This window comes from Corylus avellana, chromosome ca1 (assembly GCF_901000735.1).
Source record: "Corylus avellana chromosome ca1, CavTom2PMs-1.0".
Lineage (NCBI taxonomy): Eukaryota > Viridiplantae > Streptophyta > Magnoliopsida > Fagales > Betulaceae > Corylus > Corylus avellana.
Genome location: NC_081541.1, coordinates 32143982 through 32160345, shown reverse-complemented (window position 1 = coordinate 32160345; position 16364 = coordinate 32143982). Strand labels below are relative to the sequence as shown.

The 16364-nt window shown below is 36.1% G+C and overlaps 2 protein-coding genes across 2 annotated transcripts; both read left to right on the top strand.

Moving 5' to 3' along the window:
* The first annotated feature begins 271 nt into the window (after window positions 1–271).
* On the top strand, window positions 272–3114 carry LOC132167018 (uncharacterized protein At2g29880-like). The gene is made up of 4 exons (XM_059577909.1): window positions 272–425; window positions 1888–2235; window positions 2330–2402; window positions 2476–3114. The coding sequence occupies exons 2-4, from the start codon at window positions 1903–1905 to the stop codon at window positions 2967–2969; spliced, it is 900 nt and encodes a 299-aa protein (XP_059433892.1). The 5' UTR covers window positions 272–425; window positions 1888–1902; the 3' UTR covers window positions 2970–3114.
* A 1333-nt stretch (window positions 3115–4447) lies between these two features.
* LOC132167855 (thaumatin-like protein 1b) lies at window positions 4448–11632 on the top strand. The gene is made up of 5 exons (XM_059578889.1): window positions 4448–4641; window positions 4740–5117; window positions 5262–5571; window positions 11127–11230; window positions 11344–11632. Exons 1-5 carry the CDS (start codon window positions 4578–4580, stop codon window positions 11349–11351), a joined length of 864 nt encoding a protein of 287 aa, XP_059434872.1. The 5' UTR covers window positions 4448–4577; the 3' UTR covers window positions 11352–11632.
* The last annotated feature ends 4732 nt before the right edge of the window (window positions 11633–16364 follow it).

The following is a 16364-nucleotide window of genomic DNA, read 5'->3' as shown; positions in this document are numbered from 1 at the left end:
GTAAACAACTTGTCTCTTATCTGTAGGTTACTTGAATTGTACTGTAATTTGAGCACTTTAATTAAAAGATATTCTAATCCAACAAAGAACTGACTACTCTTTATCTTTATTACACATCACTAATAAGGAGGATAATTAATTACTACCTCCCCCAATATGTTAACTAAGCAAAAATCTGACACTGTTCTTTGGACGGCTAGGATTATCCAAGAAACCATTGACATGGCAAAACGTGGGTTGATCATAGCGCATGCCCCATTCGTAACGGTAAACCCCCACGGAACGTGCCGTTTGGTTTTCCTCGTTCTCTCTTGTCTTAAGCGTTAATATACGCACTAGGCGCACTTTAGCGCCCAGTCGCTTCGCTCGTTCCCGGTCACCGGAGCTCCGATCTCCGATCACCATTGGTCCAGGCGAGTGATCAGGTAACCAGTTGAAGTTATCTCTCCGTATGTTAGCCAAAGTTTAAATGTTATATGCTCCGTTTGGTTACTGAGAAAATGTGGGAAAGTAGGAAATAAGGAAATTTTCAACCTTAAGAGGGTGCCTGTGTCTGTCTAACTCTCGAACTGAACCCTAAAGGGCTTTCCCTTTGGTTTTTTTTTTTTTTTTAATATTTGTTTACTGATTTTCTTGAAGTCGAATTGACAGCTAAAACGTTGATGCAAAGTTCTAGTTTGTGTACTTTCTTGTGGGTTTTCTCACTAACCAAACAGTGGGTAGCATAAATTATTTATGGGTTTTATAGTGGCTTTAATATCGCATTGCATATTTATACTTGGGTTTTATGATTGTGGGTGCCGTTATGTAGTATTGGAATTTCGAAGAAATTTGAATAGTAGCTAAGAGTGAAACTGAGGACAATATTGCGGAGGATTGAAACCAGCAGCTAATTTTTATCTTTCTAAACTGAGTTTGCTAGTTATGCATTTGGGTCTCACCGCTTTGTAATGTTAAGATCATTTTTTATTGTCATTTATCTACACAAAAGGCACAATAGGAATCGATCATAAGTAAAGGGGCTCTTTGATTGGTGTTTGGTTGTTTACCAAAGATTTTGGGATGCTAATATTTGTCATTGGGGTTCTTGGAGTTGTCGGATACTTCCTCAAAAATGATTCAATTGGTTGTGGAACATTAACTTACCTATGGAAAATAAGTAGCAGTGTCAAGTCCTTCCAAAACCCATATAGGGTTTCAATTTTGATGACGTGCAAGTTTGTTATGTCTATGTATTTATGATTTTAGAGAAATAAAAAGAAATCAAGTGGAATAAACTTCATGTTATGTTATAATCAGAAAAGTAGGGGTGGCTGAAATTTATAATCAGCAACCAAATTTAAATTTCAAGTTTTAGAGGAATGCAAGATGGTAATGATCCAATGAGATAGGGATACTTACAGAACTCCCACCTCACTCCTCTCTTTTGCTAAAGATTATATCCACCAGAATGGATTTATAGAATGCTTTCAAAAATTAGGCAATTAGGAATCTATCAATACTTTTCATTGGGAAGATTCAGCTTCACTAGATTCCTTTTGTGAGAGGGGAATGAATATATTCATGTTATCTCAATAGTCCTTAGTTTATGGTGTCAAGTTTACATATTTGGTTTTGAATTTTGATAGATTAATCATTTTAGAGGAACATACAAAACTAAGCCTGAATTACTAGACCTATTTTTTCATGCGCTATGTTTCACTGTTATTCTTTCCTGAATTAATAAAGAACTTGAAGAAAACTTGATTCAGTAAACCTACATGGAGTTTCCAGCATGGATCCAATGTTTTTACACTAGAAGTCTTGGTTTGATTATTTGTTCCTTGATTCAGCAATCTCTGTTGTCTTTGACTAGGTCTATTTATTATTTTCTTTTTTTCTTGTTAGTGGGCAGAAGTCAAGATGTCTGCTGTACAAGATGGAATCCCAGGTCGAACCAAGGCAGAGTGGACACCATCTCGTGATGCCTATTTGGTTGAGGTTTTCATTGAGCAACACAATTGTGGAAGGACTGCTTACAATGACTTCAAGAATGAAGTAATTAAATCTGTTACACATGATTTCAATAAGAAGTTTGGCTTGAATTTAGAAGAGAAGCAGATAAAAAACCGTTACAATGTGATGAAGAAAGATTATGGTGTTGTTAAAACCTTGCTTGGTCATATTGGATTTGGCTGGGATGAAACTCGACAAATGGTTGTAGCTGATGATAAAGTTTGGGAAAGCTATATTGCGGTATGTAGATATTATAATTTTTAATATTGCAATACGTATAAATTTAATTTGAAATTTGGATGCGCTGGAAGACGTTTATGACATATAATTATAGGTACGAAGTGAAGCACGGCCATTTCGACGAAGGAGCTTTCCTCTTTATAAACAAATGTCAGTCATTTTTGAAGGTAACTGAACTTCCCTTCCATTTCTCAATGCTATTTCAAAATATTCCTGCCATTGTTGACACATCTGGTGCAGGAGAAAGAGCAAACGGCAAATACCAATTTCCAAGTGGAGTACCTGCAAAAACTGAGGAGGAGAATAGCAACACAGAAACTGTGCGATCTTCAGAGCCCACTAACCTACCTACGCAAGTAGTTGATGGTGCCCTGGATTCAGATTCAATAATCCGTACAAATGACGTACAACACAAGAAGCGCAAATCCTTTGCTCGGACATCATCGGGTCGTAAGAAAAGAGCATGCTTTGCCTATAAAGTTGGGGAGACCATTGAAAATGCTCTATATGGGTTTTTCTCGGCAGCAAAGTTGAATGCTATGCAAAGGAATGCATCAAATGAATTAACTTTGTATCAGAAATGCCTGGAAGACTTGCAGCAGTTGGAAGAGTTGGATGACACTGAGTTTACAAAGGCTGTTAATGTTCTTAGGGATGATAAAAATGCAGTTGCATTCATGACAATAAAAGGACACCGGCGATTAACCTGGTTGAGGTCTCTATGGCAGGTATAGTTTGCCTTATAAATGTAATTTCAGTTTCTTATATATTCCTCCATACAAGTCTTAGAAAGTTAGGGCACAAACTTCACAAGACAGTTGTTTTCTTCTGTTGTAGAAGTTCTGTTTATGAACTTTATAAAGGTTTTTCTCCTTGGCAGACTGTTGAGAATTGTTAGTCATCATTCAAGAAAAAAAAAAAAAGTCTTTTTTATTCGTTCTAAATCAGAACTATGACCTATTGTTTCTTTTTGTTCAACCAAATGTTTTTTTTTTAAAAAAAAAAAACCTAAGGTTACATGCTTTGGTTTCTCGGATTCTTCCTGTCCTTAATCTTCCTTTTTTTTTTTATTTGGAAACATCAAACATCCTTCATCTTCCTTTGAACCAACAGGGAAAGTAAACTTGATTTTAGACATTCTTTGTTTTAACTTTTCTTTTTCATGTGTAAAATTCTTATACGTAGTTAATGCATTAGTAAAGTTTAAAGAAATGTATAAAGAATACCATATTTGATTCTCTGATTTTTTTTTTTTTTTTTCTTCTTCACAAATAGGAAAAACAATCAGAACAAAAGAAAGAGAGGTCGGGTATGAATGTTGTCTAAGATGACACTTGATTCAAATTACACGAGGGGGGAAACAGAGGGATGGGAATGTTTTTAGAGGGGAGGAGGAGTTGGTGACTATCTATTTAATCATAATGCATCACCATTTGTTCAAAATTTAGTAGTAATTTTCACTATTACATAGGAAAGCGTAAAGTTGGAAGTGCAGATAACATTTCTTAACGAATATCCCTAATAATTTGCTAATCAAAGTGCGGTCACGTTTGAAAGAGGAAAGTTAAAAATACATTTCTATTCAATCATTATTTCACTCTGCTAATGCAAGAGTGCCAATTAATCGTTGATTTTTTTTTTTTTTATAATAATAGTTGATCTAATAGCTGATTAATGTTGTCACATCAGTTGAATGTGATAATGATAAAATGAAAATATAATTTTTAACATTACTTTTAAAAAAACAGGTTTCGGTTTGAGAAATCCTCAAATGCTTGTGTGGTTGCTAACATCATCGGAGCCATGGCTTCCCCCATTTTTCTTTTTTAAAATTGAAGCTGAGCTTTAGAAAATAATGAGGTGGAGGGTGGGACCCATATTTATTTATCTGGTTTGGGATCATTCGATTGTAGTCAAACATCAGCTCATCGTTTACTGTGTAAAGTTTAGCTGGTTTATCATCAACCATTAAATTTATAATATTTGTATAAATAATAATCACAATCACGTATTCTCTTGTATGTTACGACACCAATAAACAAAACCGTTATTACTTTTTAGTCTATAAAAATTGTAAATAAAATTATTTATTAATAACTTTTTTATCCACCGTTATCATCAGCTTTACCCAAAATTAATTAATTAATTACCAAAAAATACAAATGACAAATGTATAAAACAAAAAAAAAAAAACAAAGACAAAAGTCAAAAGCAAAAAAGAAGCAGCAGCAGAGTTCAGTGACCCTTCGCACTTCGCAAGAAAAGTAGAGTTCTTTGCGCCTCTCCAACTCAAACTCCACCTTTTCTTGCTCGAATTTTCAACCCTCGTCTTCTTCAGTCCAATGGGTCTCCGTCTGCTACTCTCCGCCGCCGTTTTCACTCTCCTCACCATCTCTTTCTTCTCAGGTAATCACACAAATTCACACCCACAACGTACGATTTCTCTAAATTCTTCCATTTCCTTCTGACCCACTTCGTGTTTTTTCCACTTTTGGTTCTCGCAGAGGTCCACTCCGCTTCCTTCAAGATAGTCAACAAGTGCCGGCGCACGATATGGCCCGGTCTGCTATCCGGCGCCAACACGCCACAGCTCCCCACCACCGGGTTCGCGCTTAAGAGCGGCAAGTCCAAGACCATAACGATACCCAAGTCATGGTCGGGTCGGATGTGGGGTCGGACCCACTGTGGCCGAGACTCCAGCGGCAAGCTCTCATGCCTCACCGGCGACTGTGGGTCTGGGATGCTACAGTGCGCTGGCTCTGGGGCAAAGCCTCCTGCCACGCTGGCAGAATTCACGCTAAATGGCGCCAACGGGCTGGACTTCTACGACGTGAGCCTCGTCGACGGCTACAACCTCCCGATGCTTGTTCTACCAAAAGGAGGTACTATTAAATTTATTATTTTCTATTAATTTAAAAAATTTTATTGTAGCCAATATGATATCTATTTTCATTTTGTGTGGAATATTAAAATTTTAATTTTAATTAAATTTATTATATCATTTAAAATAATTGATAATTTAATAGGTACAAGAGGCGGATGTGGCGCCACCGGATGTTTAGTGGACTTGAACGGCGCGTGTCCGAAGGAGCTCCGTGTGGCGAGTGGGGGTCGGGTGGTGGCGTGCAGGAGTGCGTGCGAGGCGCTCGGCGATCCGAGGTTTTGTTGCAGCGAGGCGTTCGCTACGCCTGACACGTGTGGGCCGTCGATGTACTCACTGTTCTTCAAGTACATTTGCCCACGCGCGTATAGCTACGCGTACGATGATAAGACCAGTACCTTCACGTGTGCCTCCGCCGATTACATGATCGTATTCTGCCCGTCACCTTATACCAGGTAAAAATTACGGATTAACCCTATCATACGAGTTATTTTGCATTGGTATCTTATGGAAAATCTGGGGGTTAGTTTAGTCAATTTGTTAGGATGCACGATTTGCCTCGCTGGCACGTTCTATAAATTTCACCTTCTTTTCTGTATGAATGATAAAGTAGATAATGAAATGGAGAATTTTATTGAGCTGTGGGGCCTAATTAAAAGTGGGGTATGTTTTGCATATTCATACTCCATGGTGCACAAAATTTGGACCTATATGTCTTTTTTGCCACAATCACTTTATTTTTTAATATGTCGGCATAAGAAAAAGGAAATGGGAAAAATGGATTCGATCTAGTAACCTCAACTTTATGAGACGTGCTCTGCAACAGATTGAGTTACCCCCTAAAAAATCACAATTTAACAATCCCCCGACCCAATTTGGAAAAAAAATAGTTCGGTTTGAATTTCATCTTCATTTCTAGGACAAATTTGTAATTTGATGAATAACCCTAACCAGTAACTTTCACTTAACATGTCCTTGTAGTGATGCTTAAACTATCAAATAGTAGATGCTTTCGGCACTAAAGTATCTTTAATTTTTAATGACCAAGGCTTAAGGCTTCACAACGAACCGTCCTTTTCTATTAATAAATGATTGATTTGCCTGCTGCTATTATACTCTCCTTTAATAAATATCTTCCTTATTGTTTATCATGAATCTTAAGGGCATAATAGGATTTCTCATAACATATCTCTTTTTCCTGTATGATTGTGAGCACATGGATCAGGATGTGCCTGACCCACTAGGGGTCCTTTTTAACTTCAAGGTCACATTGGAAGATAGTTTGGTTTGTCTAAATTCTAATAGGATCCCCATTATATCCCCATAATATTTTTTTTTGGAATTATTCTATAATAATTGCATGATCGCAATCTTTTCATTGGTAGGTGATTAGGTAATAATCATTTTGCTAGAATAAACTGCAATCCTCTCTATAAAAGGATGTTGTAACAACTAGGGAAAAACACTAATCACATATGCATTATAACCTCATAAAGACTAGTCAATTTGGAGCTTCTTTAGAATTCTTTAGAAAACTCAGTTTTACTTAGGAACTAGGCAATATGAAACTTAGCACTCACGACTATCTTTATAAATCATTCACTCTATGTAGGCTATTCCTTATCCTCTCAATATGGGACTAAAGTGTTACATATGTAGATGTCGTATGACAATTCAATAAGTGATTATTTTATGTAACATTAGAAAGTTGATCCACTCAAAGTAGGCCCCGTTTGGTAAACGATTTTGGTTCAACATTATTCATCTCACTTTTTTCATTTTTTTAACATTCTCTTACTTTTTACATCATCAATCACTTTTTATTACTATTCAAATAAAAAAATCACTACAAAACAAAAAATTTTCATTTTTCCATACCAAATATTATTACTTTTTCACATTTTTTTTTAAAAAAACATTCTTATTTTTTTTAACATCAATCAATTTTTGCTATAGTATTGGACCAAAACCCTTTAACAAACACACCTGTAATTATTGGAGATTCGATCCCTCAAATGGTTGATTTATCCTTTTATTTTCCTTATTTATTATTTATTATCAACCGATAGAACCACTTGGGTTCCTATAATTGTCACAATATGTTGCCAGTATTTCTCATTTTCTGTTTTTCTAGCCAACTGACTTTTAGTTATTGGAGTATGATATTTAGATTAAAATAGGTAGTAGAGGGCTGATGGTGGGAGAGAGGGAGAGATTGCATTTGTCATTTGTACAAGAAATGCAATCTTAAAAATCCATCCAGTTACATGACAAGATGGGTCAAAACCAATCAAATCATCCTTTTATATAGGCTCTTCAAATATTTCCTTGACAGTCAACATGATAGATTTTAGGTTAGACTAATAGTTATAACCAGCTGTTTGTTGCAATTTAGGCTTATTTAGTAAAATTGACTAAATAATTGTAGAAAGATCAATGCTTCGAGTATGGATTAATGCCCAATGAAGGAGGAGTAATGCTAAAAGTTTTTCTTGTAGCTTTTAACCCTAATGGTAATTTTAAAAGTCACATTATTTTTAGAGTAACATAAGAGGAACACAAGAGGGATTTATAGCATTACTCGTTGTTGGATGGTCTTGGACCTTTCTCAATCTCAAAAGCTAGTTCAAGAGGTGATGCTTTCCCTCTCACTTATAAATTGACCACCAGCCCCTTCCACAACCGATATGAGATAACTCCAATAATCTCCCATTCTCACACATCGGCTCCTAGGTCGGAGCAGAGATTACCTGTTTCTCCTGTGGACTATTGAACCAAGACTTGTTAGTTGAATCTGAGCTCTAATACCAGTGTTGAGTGGTCTTAGGCCTCTCTCTACCCCAAAAACTAGCTCAAGAGGTGAGCTTTTCCTCACACTTATAAAGTGACCACCAGCTCCTCCCACAACCGATATAGGATAACTCCAACACTCGTGAGACAGTAGTGTTGTATCTGTAAATAAAATTGAATGGCTAAATTACACTTTGAATATTCTCTGGAAGCGTCACATCATGGTGATAGATGTGTGTTGTATGCGTAGAAAGAGTGGAGAAACTCCAGATCATCTTTTTCTTTGTTGTGGTGTCGCTAGAGAGTTGTGTATTATGGTTTTTCAAATGTTTGGGGTAGAGTGAGTTATGCCTAAATAAGTGATCGACCGTGATCGACCTTTTTTGGCGTGTTGGTATAGGGGGGTTGTCCAGCATATCAACATTATTGTTTCGAATGCAATTCATTCCTTCTTATTTTGGTACATGTGGGGAGAAAGAAATGCTCAAAGCTCCAATGATCAAGAGAGACTGAGTGCAGTTCTAAATACCTATCTTTTCAAAACCTTATTTGAGTGGAGCTTTGCCACGGCTTTACCTCATGTCTCTAGCTATGCAGATTTTTTGTTCTCTTTTTTTCTTATTCTTGATTTGTTGGTTGTTTTCTCTTGTATACTTTATGAATTTTCTTTACTTATATATAACAAAAGGGTTTTACCATTCTGTGGGGCATCTGCAAGTACATGCATGCACACTATCATACATTACTCAGTACAATCATTTAAGTTCAAGTCCTTTGATTAGACGTGCTTTAGGATGACTTTACTTGAATGAAATCTTACAAGTGCTTTTACAGACATGAATACCATAAAATGGTTGTGCCTAATATTACCAAGATGGTATAGATTATAGTGAATCTAGCAATTTATGAAGGCAGTTCACAAGTTCTCCTTTCTTGTAGAAATGATCCTAGTTTTTCTTTCATTCTTTATAGATCGAGGTGATGCGGTAGGAACCCAAGTTCACAATTTTTTTTTTTTCATTTTTCCATACCAAACATTCTTACTTTTTCACTTTTTTTTTTTTTAAAAAAAACATTCTTACTTTTTTTCACATCAATCAATTTTTGCTACAATATTGGACCAAAACCCTTTAACAAACACACCCGTAATTAATTGGAGATTCAATCCCTCAAACGGTTGATTTATCCTTTTATTTTCCTTATTTATTATTTATTATCAACTGATAGAACCACTTGGGTTCCTATCATTGTCACAATATGTTGCTAGTATTTATCATTTTATTTTTTTCTGGTCAACTGACTTTTAGTAATTGGAGTATGATATTAAGATTAAAAAAGGTAGTAGAGGGATGATGGTGGGAGAGAGGGAGAGATTGCATTTGTCATTTGTACAAGAAATGCAATCTTAAAAATCCATCCAGTTACATGACAGGGTGGGTCAAAACTAATCAGATCATCCTTTTATATAGGCTCTTCAAATATTTCCCTGACGGTCAACATGATAGATTTTAGGTTAGACTAGTAGTTATAACCAGCTGTTTGTTGCAATTTAGGCTTATTGGTAGTAAAATTGACTAAATAATTGTAGAAAGATCAATGCTTCGAGTATGGATTAATGCCCAATGAAGGAAGAGTAATGCTAGAAGTTTTTCTTGTGTCACTCCAAAAATGATGTAGCTTTTAATCCCAATGCTAATTTTAAAAGTCACATTATTTTTGGAGTAACATAAGAGAAACACAAGAGGAATTTATAGCATTACTCGTTGTTGGGTGGTCTTAGACTTTTCTCAACCTCAAGAGCTAGTTCAAGAGGTGGAGCTTTCCCTCACGCTTATAAATTGACCGCCAACCCCTTCTACAACCGATGTGCGATAACCCCAACAATCTCCTCCTCACACATCGGGTCTTGGGTCGGAGCAGAGACAACTCATTTCTCCCGTGGACTGTTGGGCCAAGACTTGTTGGTTGAACTTGGGTTCTGATACTAGTGTTGGGTGGTCTTGAGCCTCTTTCAACCTCAAAAGGTAGCTTAAGAGATAAAGCTTTTTCTCACACTTATAAAATGACCACCAGCCCCTTCCACAACTGATGTGAGATAATCCCAGCACCCGTGAGACAATAGTGTTGTATATGTAAACAAAATTGAATGGATAAATTACACTTTGAATAATCTCTGCAAGCGCCACATCATGGTGATAGATGTGTGTTGTATGTGTAAAAAGAGTAGGAAACTCCATATCATCTTTTTCTTTATTGTGGTGTCGCTAGAGAGCTATGTATTATGGTTTTTCAAATGTTTGGGGTAGAGTGGGTTATGCCTAAACAGGTGATCGACCCTTTGGCGTGTTGGTATAGGGGGGTTGGCCAGAATGTCAACATTATTGTTTGGAATGCAATTCATTCCTTCTCATTTTGGTACATGTGGGGAGAAAGAAATGCTCAAAGCTCCAATGATCAAGACAGACTGAGCGCAGTTCTACAGACCTGTCTTTTCAAAAACCTTATTTGTGTGGAGCTTTGCTAATGCTTTACCTCGTGTCTCTAGCTATGCAGATTTCTTGTTCTCTTTTTTTTTTTTTTTTTTTATCTTATTCTTGATTTGTTGGGTACTGTTTTCTCTTGTATACTTTATAAATTTTCTTTACTTATATATAAAGAAAGGGTTTTACCATTTTGTGGGGCATCTGCAAGTACATGCATGCACACTATCATACATTACTCAGCACAATCATTTAAGGTCAAGTCCTTTGATTAGACGTGTTTTAGGATGACTTTACTTGAATGAAATCTTACAAGTGCTTTTACAGACGTGAATACCATAAAATGGTTGTGCCTAATATTACCAAGATGGTATAGATTATAGTGAATCTAGCAATTTATGAAGGCAGTTCACAAGTTCTCCTTTTTCGTAGAAATTATCCTAGTTTTTCTTTCATTCTTTATAGATCGAGGTGATGCAGTAGCGTTTGAGTTCTCTGGTAATTATAGCATTGGAACTTCAGGTAGTGAAGAAGCTGGGGACAGTAGTCTATCTAGGCAGGGCATTTTCCATTCCCTAAGGATACATTCTAACACATAATGTCCTACAGCTATTATATCAAATCAAATTGAGTCACAAGTCCCTTAATTGCTTCCTTTTGAGTCTATAGTGATCATATTACATTGTAGAGTAGAATTATCTCATTTAATACAGAAACATATCATGTATGGAAATTTGCAGTCAAAAATTGCTCGGAGCTCGGAAAGATGGGGCACAGCTACCACTGGTGAACAAGACCACAATGTACATACCAAGCCACCATGCAAACAGTGCTTCATACTCAGGTCTGGTCCATATGCAATTTATAGCCCCTGCTGTCTCTGTTGTAGCAGCAACTTTGCCCTTCTGGTTGCTTTAACCACCTTTTTTTGACTAACATTGGCCTGAGCTTTTTCAGGCAGATAGTACCTCGAAGTTCAGCTGAAGAAATGGTGTCATCTTCTCTGTTGTTGTTCCAGCTCTTTGCTTCTCTCTCACTCTTCCCATTTGTTGCTGGTTTAATAGCTCAATGGCTAAAATGCAGATTGGCCACACGAGGCAGGACCCGACAAATTCCGCGACAAATCTTGTATATACCTTCCTCTGCTCCCTTAACATGGGGGTTTCCAATATGTTACATATAAACACCAATCTTTCCATGATTTGATATAAGAGTTCAGAAATCTGAGATTAGTGTAGTTGGTTGCTGTGCAGTCTGGAGACAGTTCTCTTTCTTCATTACTCGAATAATGCAAACAACTCAACACAATTAGGCTTTAAAAAACTCTCTTTGAAGTTTGTTGCACTATATTTTGAAGATTTTTGGAGGTATTTTAATATTTGAAGTTAATGACGTGATTCATAGGATCAATTTTGGTTCTCAGTTAGGAAGCCTGATATTGGGAACTAGGCCTGTAAAATTGCTTGGCACAGTTTTGAAGAGTATCTTAGGTAGTGATGGTTTCGGCTGCGAAGTGATGTAGATGATTCGGGTTTGTTTGATAGAACTTTTTAGGTGAATTTTAGGGTTTAGGGTTTAGGTGCTGGACCTTGGCCTCTGCCTTTAGATGACCACAAAGCCACCCAACTTTTTTTAAAAGCTTTTTACTATTTGTATTTGTTATTTTTGTAATTAGCACCCCTACACTTGGGGGAAAAAAAAAAGTATACATGAACAATTACCTCCCTGGAAAAAAATAATAATAATAATTATAATCTGAAAAATAGTTTGCGTTATATTTTTTGAGGAGCATTTTTTAGTTTTTAACATATTTTAACGTTTAACATATGTCTACACTAAATCTTGTGTAGACATATTTTTTTATGTATAAAAAATAAATAAATAAATAAACAAATAAATGAGGGAATGAGTGGCAGCGTGGCGCATGATCACCCATTTGTTGTGAAAATGGGGTGGTCGCCATCTGTTGTGAGAAAGGGTAGTCAAAAGGTCAGGATTTCAGTTTCTGAAATTTCAAATTTAGGCGGTCTATTTTCCATTCAATGGTCATTGTTTTGCCACCTGTCTCACTACTAATAAAATAATAAAATAATAAATATTTATTATTTTATTAGTAGTAGAACATGTGGCAGAACAATGACCATTGGATAAAAAATGGACGGCCTGAATTCGAAATTCCAAAAACTAAAATTTTCTAGGAATTTCAGTAGATCCTAATCCCAAAAGGTCATCCCTACCACAACAGATGGGGGTGGTCGAACCCACAATAGATGAATTGGTACAATAGTCATCCATTGCGGCCATCACCTCCCTTACTTTTTTTTTTTACATGAGATTTTGTGATTCATTGGCAAAGTATTTTTATTGGAATAGCATTTTATGATGTGTCACTGATATAGCAATCCACTGTGGTATACATCTGACATGGTGAAGTTTATTGTGCAATATATACACGTATCACAAAATTATTGGATATGAAACAACATAAAATAGTTAAATCTTAACTATCGATTCGATTAATTTGAAACTCCAATGAGTAATTTGAATACACTTATCACAAAATTATTGGATATGAAACAACATAAAATAGTTAAACCTTGAGGATCGATTCGATTAATTTGAAACTCTAATGAATAATTTGAAAAAGGTCAAAAACTACTTTACTTATTATTTTATTTTTTTCTCAACAATAAATGCTGCCCATGAAACTTTAAGCACATTTGTCTTCTATGTGAGATGGGAATTGCCTAATGGCAACAATCACGGGCAACCAACCCCAACTGTTGTCGACGTATTTTCTTTATATGCAATCTTTTGATTTGTCAATGAAAGATCGAGTACATCTTTTTCATAGACAAGAAAACGTCAATGTTGGCTTCATGTGTCTGCATAACAACGACCAACTACCTAACAACCAGAACATTTACTATCAAAGAAAGGTATATGGATGCCCTATACATGAGAGAAAGGGCTCCTTGGGCTGGCCTAAATTTGGGTTCAAGATGGGAGGGAATGCTCGTCACCAAAGCATATCCTTGAGGAATGAGGACCACAAATTTAAGTACTTGAAAAGAGTCCACATTTACTCAATGGGTGATTAGGATATATATCTAACCAAAGGCCTAAGCCCTAAGGGATAGTCTTCTTGTCGAGGAGTGCCAACTTCCGCATGCATGTGCCATCCCATGTTATGATCATTGATCATGACATTGTCCTACCATTCTCCATCAAAACAAAACTAACTTCTACTCTATACATATATATGTAGGACTAGCAAAACGGGTCTGCGGGTCGACCCGTGGCGACCTGTGACCCATTTAAGGTACACCCAAACACGATCAGTTTAGTTAACGGGTCGGCCCCACCAGACACGACACGACACGACAATTTTTACGGGTCACCCAACACAACCCATGAGACATGTTTGAAATAATGAGTTGTGTCGGGTCAACACCCGTTTGATCCGTTTAACTCTTTTTTCTTTTTCTTTTTCTTTTTCCTTTTTTATTTTTTATTTTTTATTTTATTTTTTTATAATGAAATAATGATAGTTTTAGCAATTATCTCTTGAAATTAAACTCCTAGCAGGCTAGCACCAAAACACTTAATAGTTAATAGGCTTAATTGTCTAATCTAACCAAAAAAAAAAAAATCATCATTACAATTTACAAATTTACAAAAACAAATTGGGTTGCATCGTCGGTGCGAGAGATACAGGGAGGCGACATCGGCGGCGTGAGAGATAGAGAGAGAGATGAGAGAAACTGAGGGTGAGGCCGTGAGGGAGAAAATGAGAAAAATGAGAAATGGGTCTTTCGGAGTGGGAGACGGCGTGACTCAGAAAGAGAGTGGAGAGAAAATTTTTAGGTTTATGTTTCACTGTTTTTTAAGATAAAAAAAAAAAAGAGAAAATTTTTAGGTTTATGTTTCACTGTTTTTTAAGATAATAAAAAAAAAAAAAAAAAAAATTCTTGTGAGTCACTCGTAACACGACCCATTAAAAGCAACATAAACAGGTCGTAAAGACCCAAACCCGTTAATTTAATGTCGTGTTCATGTTGGATTGTCGGGTCATGTCAAAATTGCCAGCCCTACATACATGCACTTTCTTCTGATCAAATTTCTAAGATAGGGCTAGAAATGAGTTGATCAGCTCATACATGCATGTATGTTGTATATTGTCTGCTTGGAACAGTGCAAAAGGGTTATAAGAAGATAGGTTGTCTATTGGAGACTTACTTTGTCGCGTTTAATTTATACGCCGACATATGTCTATTACAACACTAGGTTTATCAGCCTTTTCTTCTTACGCCAGTAAAAAAGAAAATTAATTAATTATCAGCGTTTAGTGGCCACTGGTAAATACCCTTTTTTTTTTGGTAGTGCATTAGGGATAAAATCCATCATGGGTTATACTAAAGCAACCCTACTCAAATAAACACCCACATTATATCTACCAAAATCTCCTATGAAAAAGAGAACACATCCCAAGATCTCTTGAATACTCCGCATCAAATTCCATCTCTCCCTATTTTTCTCTCTTTCTACGGACATGTCAAAAAAAAAAATTACGTCTCTCCCACTATATGAAACATGGAAAAATACTCTCTAAATACTATGTAATTTAAGCATCAGAGTGTTTCAAGTCTTCTTAAAAATACATCTTTCTTTTGTTTGGTTTTCTAACTCTCCATGTACAAGAAAAGAATGGTGGCCACAATGCAGGGCTTGTTTTCTTTTTAACAAAAGAAAGATGTAGAGAGGGGGACAAAGAAAGAGATGAAGAGGGTCATTGTCTCAGAAAGCATAAATTAGGAATCTTATCCACATTTCCCTTTCCGCCACAAATTAGCGCACACCTGCTGTTTTCGCCTTGAGGCGTCGGCGCGACTATATACCTCTTTCTTTTCTTTATTTATTTATTTTTTTTTTAAGAAAAAGGCAAACGTGGGAGAGTCACCGTAACTATTTTATCTAATGTGTCCGTTGGGTGACGTACATAATGGGCTTAGACAGTTGAAACTGCAGGCAATAGCGCTCAAGTTCAAATTAAGCTGAACATAATTCCATCAGATTATTAGTCAGGCCCAGAACGACTAATGCGTACCTCTTGTGCATGATTGATCTACGAATCCACCTACCTCTCCTGGGAGCTCACGAAAAAGAAGACAAATAATTAGCCAGCCCGTGACAATGCTCTCAATATCACTGGATTTTGCTTGCCCGTGAGAGATTTTGTATCTCTCTATTTGGAATCATGCATTCGTTAAGTGCACATGAAAAATAAGACTATTGGGCTGGAGAGTGTGACACCCCCGTAAGCCAAAATGGAGTGGTCAGTCACCTCACAATTTTTTAAAGGTAAAGTTCACTTAACTACTTCAAATTATCACATCTAATGACAATTTATCCCCTAAACAACCAAAACAATGACAATGTACCCTCCAATGCTAGCAAAATGACAAAATTACTCCTATAAAATTTTCAATACGACAAAAATACCCTTAAAATTTTGAAAAAAAAATTAAGTATTTTTGTTTTTATTTTAGTAAGGGTAATTTCGTCATTTTGTTAAAATTAATGGTACATTGTCATTGTTTTGGTAGTTTGGGGATAAATTGTCGCAATTGATAGTTTAGGGGGTAGATTGTCATTGTGATGGTAATTTAAGGGGGTTAAGTGGACTTTACCCCTTTTTTAATTTTAATTTTTTTTAGTTTTTTAATTTTTTTAAGGGAAAATTACAGTTTACTTCCCAAAGTTGACAGCGTTTTTCAATTCGAACACCAAAGTTTCAATTTTTGCAATCCACCCTCCCAAAGTTCCAATTTTTTGCAATTTGACCAATTGTATCCAAAACTTCCCATATTGCCCCTAATTTTTATTTTTTTAAAAAAAAATTTAAAATCCGGGGTGGCCGTAGCCACCCTTTGCCCATCTGGCCATTTTTGTACCCTCAAATTTGTTTTTTTTTTCAT